The 15,505-nt window shown below is 34.2% G+C and overlaps 1 protein-coding gene and 1 long non-coding RNA gene across 2 annotated transcripts in view; one reads left to right on the forward strand and one right to left on the reverse strand.

Annotated features, from left to right (window-relative positions):
- The window catches only part of LOC150109311 (uncharacterized), a 59,988-nt gene that overhangs the window by 15,975 nt on the left and 28,508 nt on the right, over positions 1 to 15,505 (forward strand). The window contains exons 2-4 of the mRNA XM_090407308.1: positions 6,100 to 6,595; positions 8,848 to 8,994; positions 11,178 to 11,227. Of these exons, the coding sequence (XP_090263434.1) occupies positions 6,100 to 6,595; positions 8,848 to 8,994; positions 11,178 to 11,227 (693 nt within the window). The remainder of the gene's footprint in view (positions 1 to 6,099; positions 6,596 to 8,847; positions 8,995 to 11,177; positions 11,228 to 15,505) is intronic.
- The window catches only part of LOC150109312 (uncharacterized), a 47,817-nt gene that overhangs the window by 5,645 nt on the left and 26,667 nt on the right, over positions 1 to 15,505 (reverse strand). The gene's annotated exons all lie outside the window — the stretch shown is intronic.

Here is a 15,505-nt window from a genome sequence, read left to right on the forward strand (position 1 = left end):
TAAAATCTTCGAAACGGGACACATACCTGAAACACTGAAGACTGCATTAATCACACCCATATACAAATAGGGCAAAATAAACATTATAAGTAATTACAGACCCATCGCCACGCTGTCTGTAATCACCCAAATCATGGAGCGCATCGTGCATCAGAAACTTCCACATACGTTGAAAAATTTCAGATCATACCCAAAACACAATATGGCTTTCGAAAAAATAAAGGAACAGCAACACTCCTGGAAGATTTCACAGATCTAATAAACGCTGCATTGGATAAAAACAGAATAACGTTAGTGGTATTCATTGACCTAACAAAAGCATTTGACACACTAACACACAAAAACCTTGCTAACGAAACTAACTCTTATCGGAATTGGAGGTCGTCTACTCCAGTGGTTTAAAGCATACACAAAAAACAGAAAGCACATCACACGTATAGGATCAGCATACAGCAAAGAGGTACATGTAACCTGTGGAGTACCGCAAGGAGCTGTCCTATATCCCGTTCTATTTAACGTATACACGCACGACATAAGCCAACTTCCCTTAAAAAGTAAAATCTTCCAGTACGCAGACGACACGGCCATAGTATCCATTCACAACAATGCAAATATCGCTTACACAAATATGCAACACGACATCAATCGAATCACTAACTGGTTAACGAAAACGGCATATATATAAACCCTGGAAAAACAAAGCTAATGGTATTCAAAAACCCCATACCCTGCCCATAGAAACTAAATATCTCACTATCCGACATTCACCCACCTATACACAAAGCGCAGAACCTAAAATCACAACCATCACACAGGTGAAAACAACACACTATCTCGGACTTCACTTCGATGCTGATCAAAGTTGGAATAGCCATACAAACTACCTACATACCAAGCTTAGGATAATAGGAAGCAAACTATACAGATTAAAAGACTTTGCCTCAAACCACATAAAAATACTAATCTATAAAGCATTATGTGAAAACATTTTGAGATAGGCAATCACATCATACGCATTCTGTGCAGACTACAGACTTAACAGGTTACATTGGTTCCAAAATAAAATGATAAAACTGATATTCTGGGAACAACCCACTCTTATGCAGGAAGCACGGACAAAACACAAAATATTTAAGGTGAAACACCTATGCCACTACACAGTTATGTTAAAACATTACTACAGCCCAACATATAGAGTAACCAGAACAACATATCAAATAACAAGACCACAGTCAACAAAACTACATAACATATAAGTACAACAATCGCAAACGGCAAAGCCACCCGAAACTTCTACGTACCTGACATGATAAACAAACTGCCGTTCGGCAATAGAAACCTAGGAACATAGAGAGAGCTGAAACAGGCGCTATATAAATATTATAGCGAGAATGAAAATTAGAGCAATTCCTGTTTCTCTTTCTCCCCCCACACATGCACACACACACAAACCTATGACAAAGCCCCTCTCAAAAACCATCACTACAAGAACACACCCATGTCTAAATCCAACCCTACTTGCAAAAAAAAAAAAAAAAAGTTAAAATGTAATAGCAGTCGAAGTCTTCCAAGCACGTACCAACAAACAGTAAAATCAACACCTGGCTTGTGACCAGTACAGGAACATAACTATGAAACCACCACCCTCTATCATCTATTATCTTCCTCAGATAAGCTCTGCTAAGCTTCGAGGAAGAAAATTATTAACTTGCAAGTATCTGTTATTCACAATTGTAATGTGTTATAAATATTATATATATATATATATAATTATTACAGCATCTATGTATGCAATTTATCTGAGATATAAACTAACTAAATAAATAAATAAAATAAATAAATAAATAAATAATAATAATAATAATAATAATAATAATTATTATTATTATTATTATGTATATTCTATATTCAAAAATTCTGTGTAATCTTTATTGTAAATACTAGAAGAACGTGTTGTAAATAGATGTTTATTGTATGTGTAAATATTTTAGCAGATCAATAAAAATATTATCATATCAAAAAAATTATTATTATTATTATTTTTTTTTTTTTATTGTTCTTGTTGTTGTTCTCGCTACACGTCAAGCTACTCTATCGTCTGCTGATAATATTTCTGTCTGTTAATTGCGAATGTTCTTTGGCCTATTTGCCTGTAGGCCGGATGAATAACCAGGTGCCTCCATAATGGACTAATTCATCTTCATTTGAAAGTCCATGTACAGATCACACTCTTCATGGGCTGAATTAAACATAGATATTTTTTAACTACTGGATTTGTTTTACAGCACAAAAAGACAAACAAAAATGTCTTTTTACCAAAATGAATTTACAAAAATTATTTGGAAATTTTTGACCAAAATAAGGAAAGAAAAAAATCATAAAATCATTTTAGTACCTATGTTGTTGCTAAAATTTAAAAAGAAAAAAAAATCTTCTGTCACTCTGGATTGAGAATTGTAACCAAAAAAGAATACATCTTAGTGCAGGGAATATTCAGGCAAAAGCACTCAATATTTTTACCTCATTGAAAGAAACAAAATTTCAAGAGGAATGTAAAAGTTTTGCTGCGAGTTTAGGATGGTTTGATCGTTTTAAAAACCTAAGGAATGCATAACGGAAAAGAATCTTTATCTTTATTAGCGGCCAAGTTTCCTGAAGAATTGCGAAGGATAATTCAGGAAGGTGATTTTGACGATCAGCAAATATTCAACGTCGATGAAACTGGTCTCTTTTGTAAGTATATGCCAACAAAAAGTTTCCTTGCTAAAATTGAAGCATCTCAACCAAGATACAAATTATCTAAAGATCGTCTTACACTTTTATTAGGAGGCAATGCAGAAAGCGACTCTAAACCCAAGTCTACGTTAGTGTATCGTGCGCAAAATCCAAGATCTAACATTTATTGAAGAAATCAGCGCAATAAGAAAAAAAAACTTGGATTTAATGAACTGGATAATGAAGATGTGAGAAACTTGCTCGTTTCCCATTCACAACAATTAAGCGAGAATGATCCCCTTCGACTAGAATAGGGGTCGGCAAACTTTTTAGATCATTGACACCTTCAATGATCTAAAAAGATCATTAGAATCCTTAATACCTCATCGACCTCCATCATGTTAAGTAAATGAATACGCGTAACTCTTATCAATAATATTGGTGTTTATTGATAACCTTTTGACCCCCTAGACATTTATCGATCCCCTTGGATAGCCACAATGATCTCAGGGGTCGATATCGACCACTTTGCAGACCCCCTGAACTAGAAGAACAACGCGCATATGAATAATAATAAGAAGAAGATAAGGAGTGCGAACAAGAAGAGAATGTTAAGAAAAATAAGCTAACTGCAAAATAACTTGAGTTAGTTTACAATCACATTGAGAATGCTGAAGAAAGTTTGTTTGATGCATGGTTCGAAGCTTCAAAGTCCGCCAAAATCTTGATGATGCGATCGCTAGCTATCGTAAATTGCATGACTAGATGAAAAAGTTGAGCACGATTCAAACATCTTTACTTAATTTTTTTTGTAAAAAAAAGTAACTGAATCAAATGTTTAGACATTAAATAAAAATGTAAACAATTTATTATTATTAACTTTGACGATTTTATCCTCTGATATAGCTTAAACTCAAATATTTTTCCAAATTTTATTTTTTAAGGGAAAAACTGAAGATCCTTTCATCCACTACACTCTTAATTCTTTCTTGCCAATTAATTTGTCGTGAATTGCATGAAAAAACAAACATGACAAATACTATTTAAAAGACGAGAGAATTTTTTCTGTTAGTCGACAAAATTTTTCACTTCCTATTGTCGCATATTGTAACAAAAATACAATCCACTCTTCCTCATGACGAGTCAATGCTCTTGGGCATTTTTTTTCAAGGACGTTTCAAGCGAAGGTACTTTAGTAAGTCTGATACTAGAAGTAGAGGGGTTTTCATTTAAAACAGGCTAACTGACCACAGAATACTTGCAGTTAACAGGTTTAATACGCTGAACTCATAACTTTGGTTGCATCGATCGTAATTGAAAACAACCAAACCCACTTCCCCTAAAAAGCGAGCAATTTTATGGACGATCCCTTCCATTTCCTGATTAATAATCTGTCGTGTCTTCCTTAAAATATAATCCTAAAAATTAGTTATTATTGTTCTATTTTTATATAAATTTTATTTACAAATGGCTAATATCGTCCGTATTCCGAGGTCGAAGATTATCGACATTTCTAGTTTTTAATATACCATCTATTTATCAAAAGAGATAGGGAAATGTCCTAAAGTATTCTTCAAATATTCTAATACTTTCTCATTATTATATACTCGATTTTTTTTTATTAAGTTTTACAATATTTGTATTTTTATTACATTTTTTTACTTGAGTTGAAATCCCGCTTTAGAGACCAAACATGGAAAATGTTTAAGTCATTTCAGGCCTCCAATATGTGGGGAGGTGGTCTCACACAAAGAAATGGAATTCTTCTATCACCTAAAGACAATCATAAATAACCATGGCTACAGCTGAATTCTACGAACTCTCAGTTTGTTCGTTAGAGAGCGGATACGCTAACCACTCAGTGAACCAGGACAGTATGAACTCAAGTGATGCACCTTGCTTAATGGAGAGATGAAGAGGCTTGAAAAATTCCATATTTGCTCTCTGAAGAAAGACTTCCAGCTTATCTAACCCACCCACACCACTAACAGCCTTTAGTGAGAGGTGTATATGTGACAACTCTGTACAACAGCATTTTTATGTAGGAAAAGCCGACCGTACCCCTTACAAAATGCACATAGGGATCGAGGATCTGTTGTTTATACTTATGCGTAGTTACGGTATCTCTATCAAAAACATGATGGGTAGGGCATTTATTATTATTATTGTTCATCACATCACATTGCCTACATCGTATGTGTCTGTTTCTCTGATATTGGTGGATGGTAGCGCATTCCTCATTCTCTGCAGATGAAATAACGTCTAAATGCATTTGTAGGCTAAAACTGGACTCGGAGAATAGAACTGTACCAATTTGCCAAGACTCCTAGTCACATGTTCTTGTTACCAGTTTCGACAAACTCTGAGGCGGTTTGTAGTTCTAGAATACAACCATTAGCTCCTTATATAGAGTCCACTTGAATTGAGCCTTCTTAACACTACCCGATTGAAAATGTTTTCACCTGTGGAGCAGCAACCTCAAGAGACAGTCTGTGAGAGGACATCGTAAAGTTCCGTCTTGCTGCTAGAGTCAGATGGTCTATTCTGCTTGACGTAGCCCTCGGGAGATCTTGGCCAGCATCTTGTAATGGTACCTGTCTCCTGAAACTGCGTACATAGTGCTTTCGTGGCATATTAAGCTAATATGTAAACTCCGCCTGCTGCCGCCAGGTTTCAACTTGCTTAACTGTCCTCTATCTCAAAGAATCATATGAAGAATGACGCCATTCTACAGGATACTAGAGATGTAGTTAACTAACTGAGCAAGAAAAAAAATGAAGTGATGTAGTCGCGACCTGTGCTTTCCTAGACATGAAAATTTGCATTATGTGCTGATCTAGTGAGTGGCAGATCAATTGCTATTAGATACTCCGAATTGGAATGCCAGAATGTCTATTGCATCAAATATTCGTCTTCTGACACATAGTAAAAAATAAAGTATTCATGATGAAAAAACATTTACCCTTTAGTTCGTTTGAGTAGCGTATTGATAGTTTTGTTTCACTAGTTCTCATTGTTTGAGATTGTCTCCTATTTTACCATTATTCTTATTCCCTTATTTCTGTCCGATAAATTTACCTTCGAAACTTCTGAGTTATAGAGATTTTTATTTAAAAGCGAGTGTATATGTTCAGGCCTTCTTATCTTTTCAAGGTGGCGATGCCATCAAGGAAAATTATTGTGTAATTAAATGCATAAAAAGCAAACTGGAATGTACAGTAGTGTACAGTAATGTACAGTAATGTACAGCCTGCTAATACATAAAACTAAAAACATAACTATCTCAACGTTTCTTAAAGTATAAATGCATTACTTTTATATTTGAAGAATCGTTCTTCTGTAATTAAATCAATATTTTAATAAATACAATTTTGTTTTATGCAGTACCTGTGAAAAAAGAAGGTAAAGATGAAAACAACAAAGAGATTGTGGTCATCTCGTCTCTTTTCTCCTTTCAGTCAAAACAAACTTCCAATGGAACTTCATCATTAGAATTATCCGAAGAGACGCTAGATTCTCACCTTCAGCAATCATCAAATGGCTCTGAAATCGATTCGCATGTGAAAGACAAGACCGATGAAATCACGTTAAAACAGTCCGCCATTGACGACCCTTCATATGATAATCAGCAAAATGTACGCATCCATAGTGACAGAGAAAATGCAGAAAACCAGTCAACAATAGGATATACAACAGAAACCACAAATGGTTTGCAAAGTACTGTGAGTTCAGATAAGGTGGAAGAAGAAACAAAATCAATATCCAGTCCTGAAGTTGACAATTGCTCTATTCAATGTTCAGAATATCCTGAGACTCCTGTATGTGGAACAGATGGAAATCCCTATGAAAATGAGTGTCATTTGCGAAAAGCAAACTGCAGGTAAGTCTTCATAATCCTAATTATTACTGGATAGTTTATCCTTTATTTTTAGCAAAGATAAATCAAATATGAATGAAATATTAAAATAAAATTTGTAAACTTAATGATTATTAAAAATTTTAATAAAATACAAAGTTTTTTTTCCATTATTTAAAATATGTCATCGAAATGTTTTACACCTTTAATATTTTAATATCATAATAGTATACAATAAGGTAAGAGCTACGATTTTGAAACAAGAACATGGATGGAAAACAATCAATCGACCGTGAGATGCGGTGATTGATTCATTCGATCCAATACCCTTGGAGGGTAATGGATGGCAATGCTAACTGAGGCTCGGCTATTGCTGTTACCCTCCTGCCATGATCAGAGCTTTAATTTAATAGCTCAATAACACCTTAGCTACGATTTTGAAACAAGAACATGGATGGAAAACAATCAATCGACCGTGAGATGCGGTGATTGATTCATTCGATCCAATACCCTTGGAGGGTAATGGATGGCAATGCTGTAGCCAATGAAGTTCTAACTGAGGCTCGGCTATTGCTGTTACCCTCCTACCATGATCAGAGCTTTAATAGCTCAATAACACCTTAGCTACGATTTTGAAACAAGAACATGGATGGAAAACAATCAATCGACCGTGAGATGCGGTGATTGATTCATTCGATCCAATACCCTTGGAGGGTAATGGATGGCAATGCTGTAGCCAATGAAGTTCTAACTGAGGCTCTGCTATTGCTGTTACCCTCCTGCCATGATCAGAGCTTTAATAGCTCAATAACACCTTACTTATCCCTACACTGTCCACTACAGATAACGGGGAAGATGAAAAGCATTCTTGCTTCGCCCCTTTAAGCCAGTCCTTATAAGGATTTTGAAACAGGATGCGATTTATTTGAAGAGGTGGAATCAATCGACTGTTAGATGTGGTGATTGATTCATTCAATCCAATACCCTGGAGGGTAATGGATGGCAGTGCTGTAGCCAATGAAGTTCTAACTGAAGCTCGGCTATTGCTGTTACCCTCATGCCATGATCAGAGCTTTAGTAGCTCAATAACACCTTACTTATCCCTACACTGTCCACTACAGATAACGGGGAAGATGAAAAGCATTCTTGCTTCGCCCCTTTAAGCCAGTCCTTATAAGGATTTTGAAACAGGATGCGATTTATTTGAAGAGGTGGAATCAATCGACTGTTAGATGTGGTGATTGATTCATTCAATCCAATACCCTGGAGGGTAATGGATGGCAGTGCTGTAGCCAATGAAGTTCTAACTGAAGCTCGGCTATTGCTGTTACCCTCATGCCATGATCAGAGCTTTAGTAGCTCAATAACACCTTACTTATCCCTACACTGTCCACTATAGATAACGGGGAAGATGAAAAGCATTCTTGCTTCGCCCCTTTAAGCCAGTCCTTATAAGGACTATAAGGATTTTGAAACAATACTCTTGGTGCTTGAAAGATAAAAACTTGGGTAGTTTGAAAAGATTTCAATTTCATTCGCAGTTAAAGAGCAAGATCGGTACTTGTTTGAAAAAGACACACACACAAGGAAAAAAAACGTCCTAGGGAAGCTTGCCCATTTATCTCTTGGAATGTGAATATATATATATATATATATATATATATATATATTGAATTATTGAATACATTTTTGAAGTTAAAGCAAACAAGATTAAATTATCTTCAGAGAGTAGATAACTGGGAAGAAATATATATATTTCGTGATGTACAACACGCTATAAAACTGAAGCGATAAATTGTATATGTATAAATGGGACATGGATGCTACATCTATTGGGAAATTAAATAGTGCAGAATGTCAGAAACTAAGATGAATATTGAAATAGTTGAACTAAATAGTTAAACTAAACATGAAACTTTTTTCAATTAATAAGGTTGAAAAACGTTCGTTGACAATCGGGTACTCTCTCCTGTAAGTCAACAAAGCGAGCGAAATTGAAAGGTATATATCGATTGTTCCAAGAAAAACTAACACTACTGTAATTGTGGTATTATCTAAATCAAGGAAAGAACGCGTGCTTTTCTTAAGTCAGTCACAGACATCGTAAAGGTGGCATTTGTTTGGATTATATAAGTCATCACTTTATTATATGGAGTTACAAAGCATACTCATGATGCTAGTGAGTCAGAATCGTCATTTTAAATGAAAGAATGCTGATAATCATAACGATAACAAACAAAACATATTTAAAAATATATATTTTTTTTATTTTACAGGACTCATGTCACTATAGGAGACTGGGAACTATGCAGAGGAAAACACCCCTTGTGCCCTGATAATTGTCTACTCATATATGATCCCGTGTGTGGGTCAGATGGTAAAGTTTACACTAATCTCTGCGTGTTCCATAGCAACAACTGTGGGTAAGTCATCAAAAAAATTCTTCACATGTGTTTGGAATTAACCGATATCTTTTATAAAGAATTTCAAATAGTTTTTTTTAATATTCGAGCTTTTGAAAACATCATACATCAATCAACATTAGAAGATTTGCTTTTATTATTACTTTTATTATCACTTATACTTAACTATTAAGTATAGTTAACATGAATGATTATATTTCATTTACTTTTAATCTCTTTAAAAAATCTGGATAAATCATATTTATCATATTAGATGATAAATGGGCTTGTATGACCTCCAATCTTCATATCCTATGACCTCATAGTTATGAATATCCTAACTTCTGACTGCATTTCTAAAATATTAGTACAGTGCTTTCTATTGAAACATTTCACTCAATCAGGATAATTTCTGTGACAAGATCACTACAAGTCCAGATCTAAATAATGGAAACTACTGTGACCATGGAAAGGAAGAGTAAAAGTGTCGGAGATCTTCCCAACTACAAATGACATGCGACTGTAAATGACTGAAGGTAAGCCATTGCTCTATAAATAACGGTGTTTCAAACACAGAGGAAAAAACCCAGGGCTAAAGTAATGCAATACAGTTATAAATATCTCATTCTACAGTTTAAATTGTTACGGAGGATGAAGATCCCACAGTAGATTTTCTTTAATTTCAGAAAAAAAAGTGATGACAGTCTGTGAAATAATATAGATAACCTCACATAAGTTCGCATTTTCCTAGCTCTAGCACAGATATTAAAAAAATATCTATTTCATTATGTAATTCTACCCACGAAAGGTTGTAAACCTATAGTACTTTAGGTACCCTGATGGGACAAAGATTTTTATGATTTTTGTTTATTTTTTTTCCAGTCTGGAACCCTACTCTTGAGAGCAAACTATCACCAACAGTCATGCAAATAGTGGGATTCGAGCCTTCAACTTGTTCGTTGGAGAGCGGATAAGCTACGCCAACCAGGCTGACTGTTTGAACAGGAATACATTGCAAATCAGGAGCAATTGTAGCTCAGTTAGTTTCGACGGAGAACTTTGATCGGAAAGACCTAGGTTCGAGTCCCGTCTATGATGAGAATAACCTTTATCAGGGCTTTATTTAAATTAAGGGGATATTAAATCCAACATTGTTTTAAAATCGAATAAGAAACTCAAAGATTGGAATCAGAGAGTTTCATGCCGAATATAGTATAATAAACTATAAAAGTATCGGCGATTACTAGCGTGAGCTAATGCACGTAGTCCAAGTACGTAGTACAAACTCGGGCAACTCGTAGCAAAGGTGGTAGAGTTCTGATCGCTATTCTTGGTATTTTCCATAATGTAAAAACACATTTCCTAGGAAATGTATTCTGTTATTACATTATGGTGGGAGGTCATTACCCAGACCGGTTTCAGCCTTTTTTGAGGCTTCATCAGTGAATAGCTAGACTAAATAGATACCAAAGGGTATAGCGAAAAGAACGTATATACTCTGCTATACGAGTTGTCCAAAAGGTGCAACCATTAAGTTACTTAAATATAAAGAGTCAATAATTGGCTCTTTATACGTATTTAAGTAACTTTATCAGGGCCTTTGAATCAAAGTTTAGTTAGAGGGTCTCATGCGGAAGTGGGGGGGGGGTTCCCCCTTTTCGAAAACTCGAGTTTTCCTCAAAAAAAAAAAAAAAAGACACACATCCTCCGCTCGACCACACATAATCCACAGACCCATATAAAATACTCTTCGACAAGGAAGGCAATGAGAACAACCTTGTTTTATAATAATTCCCTAATAAAGTAGCATTGATACTTCCACCAATCATTCGGTTGAGTATCATCTGTTTATTTTTGCTTTATTACACAAACGCATACACACACACACTACAAATCAACATGAAGGACTAAATATGAAAATCTGCCACTAAATAACACGGCTATAGTAATCCGAATGAAAATAACATATTAGTAAAACAATTCCCATTTTGTATAAGTAGGAGAGAAAGAGAGTGAGAAGGAAATTGAACAGTAGGGTCATTTCGCAATTCCCCAAAATTTGGGATTACCTAAATTTTATTCTTAGATCTTTTAGAGAGGACCTGAAGATTATTGAGAAGTCCATCTCCTTCTTACTCTTATGCTCTTATATAATTAATTTGATTGCAATATCTCACTTAATGTTATCTATTTCTTTATTATAGGAAAGTGCTCGAGGTCCAGGAATTATCGTTCTGCTTGGCTAAAGCCCGAGGTAATTATTTTAAAAATAATATTGGTTATTTAATTCATGTTATCTATTAATAGAACTAATATCGGTCTAGGTATTACTAATCGTAATAGGCTTGTGAGCTACGACAGATACGTACTACATTTTTAAGTAAACAGATTTTTTTGTGGAATGTTATTATTTATGATTTTGGACTCCCTGGAGGTGTCATGTAATAATAATAATCTAGTAGGCCTGGTTGATCGAGTGGTTAGCGTATCCGCTCTCCTGCCATAAGGCTGCAGGTTCAAGTCCCTCCATGGGTATGGAAGTTTGTGATTGTCTGTGAAAATACTAGTGGTGGTGGTGGGCGGTTCACTGTAGTTGGTGGATTGAACAGTGGAGACGGAAGAGTTGTAGAGTAGGTGCCCTCCCTCGATGAGCATTTGGACCCCCTGGAGGTGTCACGTAATAATAATAATAATAATAATAATGATTTGTTATGCCGTCTTAAGAGATGTTAAAAATCATAAGATGGAAATCGACATATGACATTGATGGATATGACAATGTTTACAATAGTTAAGAAGAGACCGATTTGTCTAGGTAAAAATTCATTTCTGAAGATACTTCAAAAAGTATCTGCTTATTGGAAGCAAGGAAATAGAAGAACCTTTAGAGAAATGGATAGTCCTTCTTCATTAGTAAGGTTCATATTAACATTTGCACGAAGCTCTCGAAAGTGTACTGAGATTTTGGGATATTCTATGAACCTGCACTCACTTTGATAAGTATTGATAGGAAGATTTGTTCTTCACATGAAGAACAAATCTCTAGCCAAAGAATAATCGTCCCATGAAATCAAGATTATAACCACTTAACCTGAAAAATGTCCATGTTCCGAGATCATTCTGTCCAGACTAGGTGCATGTCCTATTCTCTGTGGTGTCATGTTCAATACATCAATCTTCCCTAGTTGTAATTTGTCGTTTGGTAATAGGAATGGCGCCAAATTCTACATGCTGAATACTCTAAACTTAAGTGTAGTCTGGCTACTTATTAATATTTTTATTGAAAGCTACTAATCCAGTTATTTTTGAGAATTAATAGACAGATATCCAAAAGAGGGAGATTTAAATCATTTTCATTTCGAAGTAAAAGGTTTTGATAGTCACCGAATATGTTTTACAGATCCTCTTCTTCATTGGTTATTATTGCGGATAATGAAATTAAGCTGTATCTTAAAGACAGAAAGCTTGTATTCTTCAGTTATTTTCTTGTTGAGTGACATAAATTGCATACGAATACTGCACTTGAATCACTTCGAAGCCATTATATATATATATGTCTGCATATATGTATATATATGTCTGCATATATGTATAAATATATATATATATATATATATATATATATATATATATATATATATATGTATGAATATAATGAATACAAACATCATATAATCTTTCATCAATGATCACGAATTTCATATCCGCTTGCTGGTTTTGATCAACTGAACTTTGTTTAGTGATCGAAACTATTTCGAAATTAGTACTTTAGTATGAATATAGATACAATGCAAAGAATGTACAAAATTAGTATATTTATATTCATTCAGCTGCTGTTAGTTTTTTTTTACAGGTACCTTTTGCATCTGAAAAATAGCCACTGATGCAAATATATTATTGTACGAGAGGGTGATACCGCTGACTGTGACATGGCACTGCTGTCATTTTAATTTTGGAATGCATTAAAACATAATCATGGTCAAGTCACCAAATAATCATCGAGGCATGAAAAGGTTTCGACCCCCGCCCCCTCTCCCCGATTCAATCAGTGCAATTTCATGCCGTTTGTTTGCGACAAGCATACTTGAGAAGAAAACACTGAACCCACAAGATGTCACGTCATAAAATAAATATTAAACGCAAATGTGCACTTAAGATAAATTTTTTCACACTCACTAAATTTTGCCCCACTTTTCTATACATTTATGCATTAGTGTTTTTTTTTTATATATATATTAGAATGTTTATGTATTTTGCATTCAAGTTTTTTTGTTATCAAAAATCTTCAGTTTCTCGTCTGGTCTTCGATATAACAAGATATATCATTCCTGTAGCAAAGTGAAAAAAGAGGTGAAATAAAAGACTCTATGACAACATGTGACCATAGAGTGATCTATTGCACTTCGCAGTCAAAAGGATCATGAAGATGTGTGTCATGGTTAGCTGTGAAAGGCATTATCATTATTAAGGACAGCAAAACTTGAAGACTTCGGTATAAAAGTGGTCAAACTATGACAAGAAACATTACCGTTTCTTAAAAGAAAACTGCTGAAGAAGTTTGCAAAAAAGACGTAAAAAAATACAGATGTGCCAGCAGAAATTATGTGTGAGAAGAGAATAAATCTTTATATAAGCACAGGGCCGGTTCTACCGACAGTGCAACACGTGCATTTGCACGGGGCAACAAAATTGGCCTAAACTGTACGAAAAATAAATCATAAAAAAAGGCATTTATTCCTTCTCTGTTGAAACCAGACTTCAGGATGTTGTTAGTTAAATGTTTACGCAATAAAAGTTCATTGTACTGTATATTTTAAAAAAATCATAATCGTTTAAAATAATGTATTATGTTGTTTAATATCGCACTGTCAGTGTTAATATCAGACGACGTGACAATAGCAGAAACACCTATCTTACATTTATTTTTGATTCCATTGTTGGCAGTGAGTTGACCTTGGCTTGAGAGTAAATCTCATTTAACCAATGATACCAAACGATCATAATCAGATAACTGGTTAAGAGTAAACCAATTAAAGAAATAGAATCATAAATAAAATACATAAATGCAGTTGTACAGTGATTGTTAATAATACTTTTTGATACAGTTATTAGGATTTGGCTTTTAAAATAATTTTAACATCCCTTAAAAAAAACATATTGCAGCTCTAATTCCCAAGCCACTAAGTACCATCCTTTGGGAATCTACAATCGAAGCCGTTCGTCCTTTAAGATATACTGACGAATTTTATGATATTCTGATAGAAATTGCTGATGACGAGTCAGTGTACAAAATGATGAGACAAAGCTGAAACTCTTGCCCTTAAGCTCACAGATTTTAAACTTTTATGTTGTTTGGTTACATGGCACTATGTTTTAAATGAACTTAATGTTGCTAGTAAATTATTGCAAAGCATAAAAATGGAATTTTCTACTGTCATATTTACTTTAATAAATGTTCTCGAAAGCCTTGAGAATATCCGGAATGAGGAATCATTTCGAAATTTTCTTATAAATGCTACAACATTAGCTGAAAAAGTTGAACCTGATCCTAATTTGAAACCAACTTTGTAAGTAGTATAGTGGCGGTAGAAAAAACAACATGATTATGAAGCAAAAGATGAGCTTATTTCTGATCTCAAAACTAAATTTAAAATTGAGCTTTTCTTTCTTATTATTGATGTAGCAATGAGCTATCCACGGAAGATTTGAGTAATTGGAATACCACAGTTCACATGTTTCGTTATATAAAAACGAAACATGTGAATATTATATAAAAACATGTTTTTATATAATATCCCTAAATTGAAATCTGAGGCGACAAATGAGCTTTTAAATGTAAAAATCTAGAAAGTATTCTAACGCATCAAGAAAATAGAGATATTGATGCATTGAGCTTTGATGAATTGAAAGTAGTTTCTCACTTAGTACCAGAAAATACGTTTGCCAATTGAAATGCTACGTTATATAGGTGAAAATAACTTTGCTCCTAATGTTGCAGTTGCCTTAAGAATATTACTCTCATTACCGGTAACAGCTGCAAGCGGCGAGCGTAGTCTTTCAAAACTAAAGGTTATTAATCCTTATTTACGTTCTACAATAGCCGAAACTCGATTGGAAGGTCTTGTCATGATTTCGATTGAACATGAAATCGCTCAGAAATTAGACCACACTGACCTTATTTGTGATTTTGCGAATATGAAAGCAAGAGAAGTTTCGTTTTGAACAGTAAGTTTACATTTTAACAGCGAAAATGTAAATTAATTTATTGTAACACATGACACGTGTTCTAAAAGCTAAAAAATATATATTTACCATAGTTACGTGTTTGTGATTTAGCAGTTCTTCATTCTACGTAATGCTCATTATGTAATGTAGAATGTTTGTTAGTTATTGTTAATTGTAAGTTAATGGTAATACATTATAAAAACAATATTTGTAGGTTGTGTTGATAGTATATGTGATACTGATGAATTTTGGAGCAATAAAGTTATTGATTTTTCAAATAAACTAACTTTTAATAATTGTTATTTTG

The sequence above is a fragment of the Typopeltis vanoorti genome, chromosome 2 (genome assembly GCF_054136105.1).
Source record: "Typopeltis vanoorti isolate ZY-2024b chromosome 2, IOZ_Tvanoo_1.0, whole genome shotgun sequence".
Classification (NCBI taxonomy): Eukaryota; Metazoa; Arthropoda; class Arachnida; order Uropygi; family Thelyphonidae; genus Typopeltis; species Typopeltis vanoorti.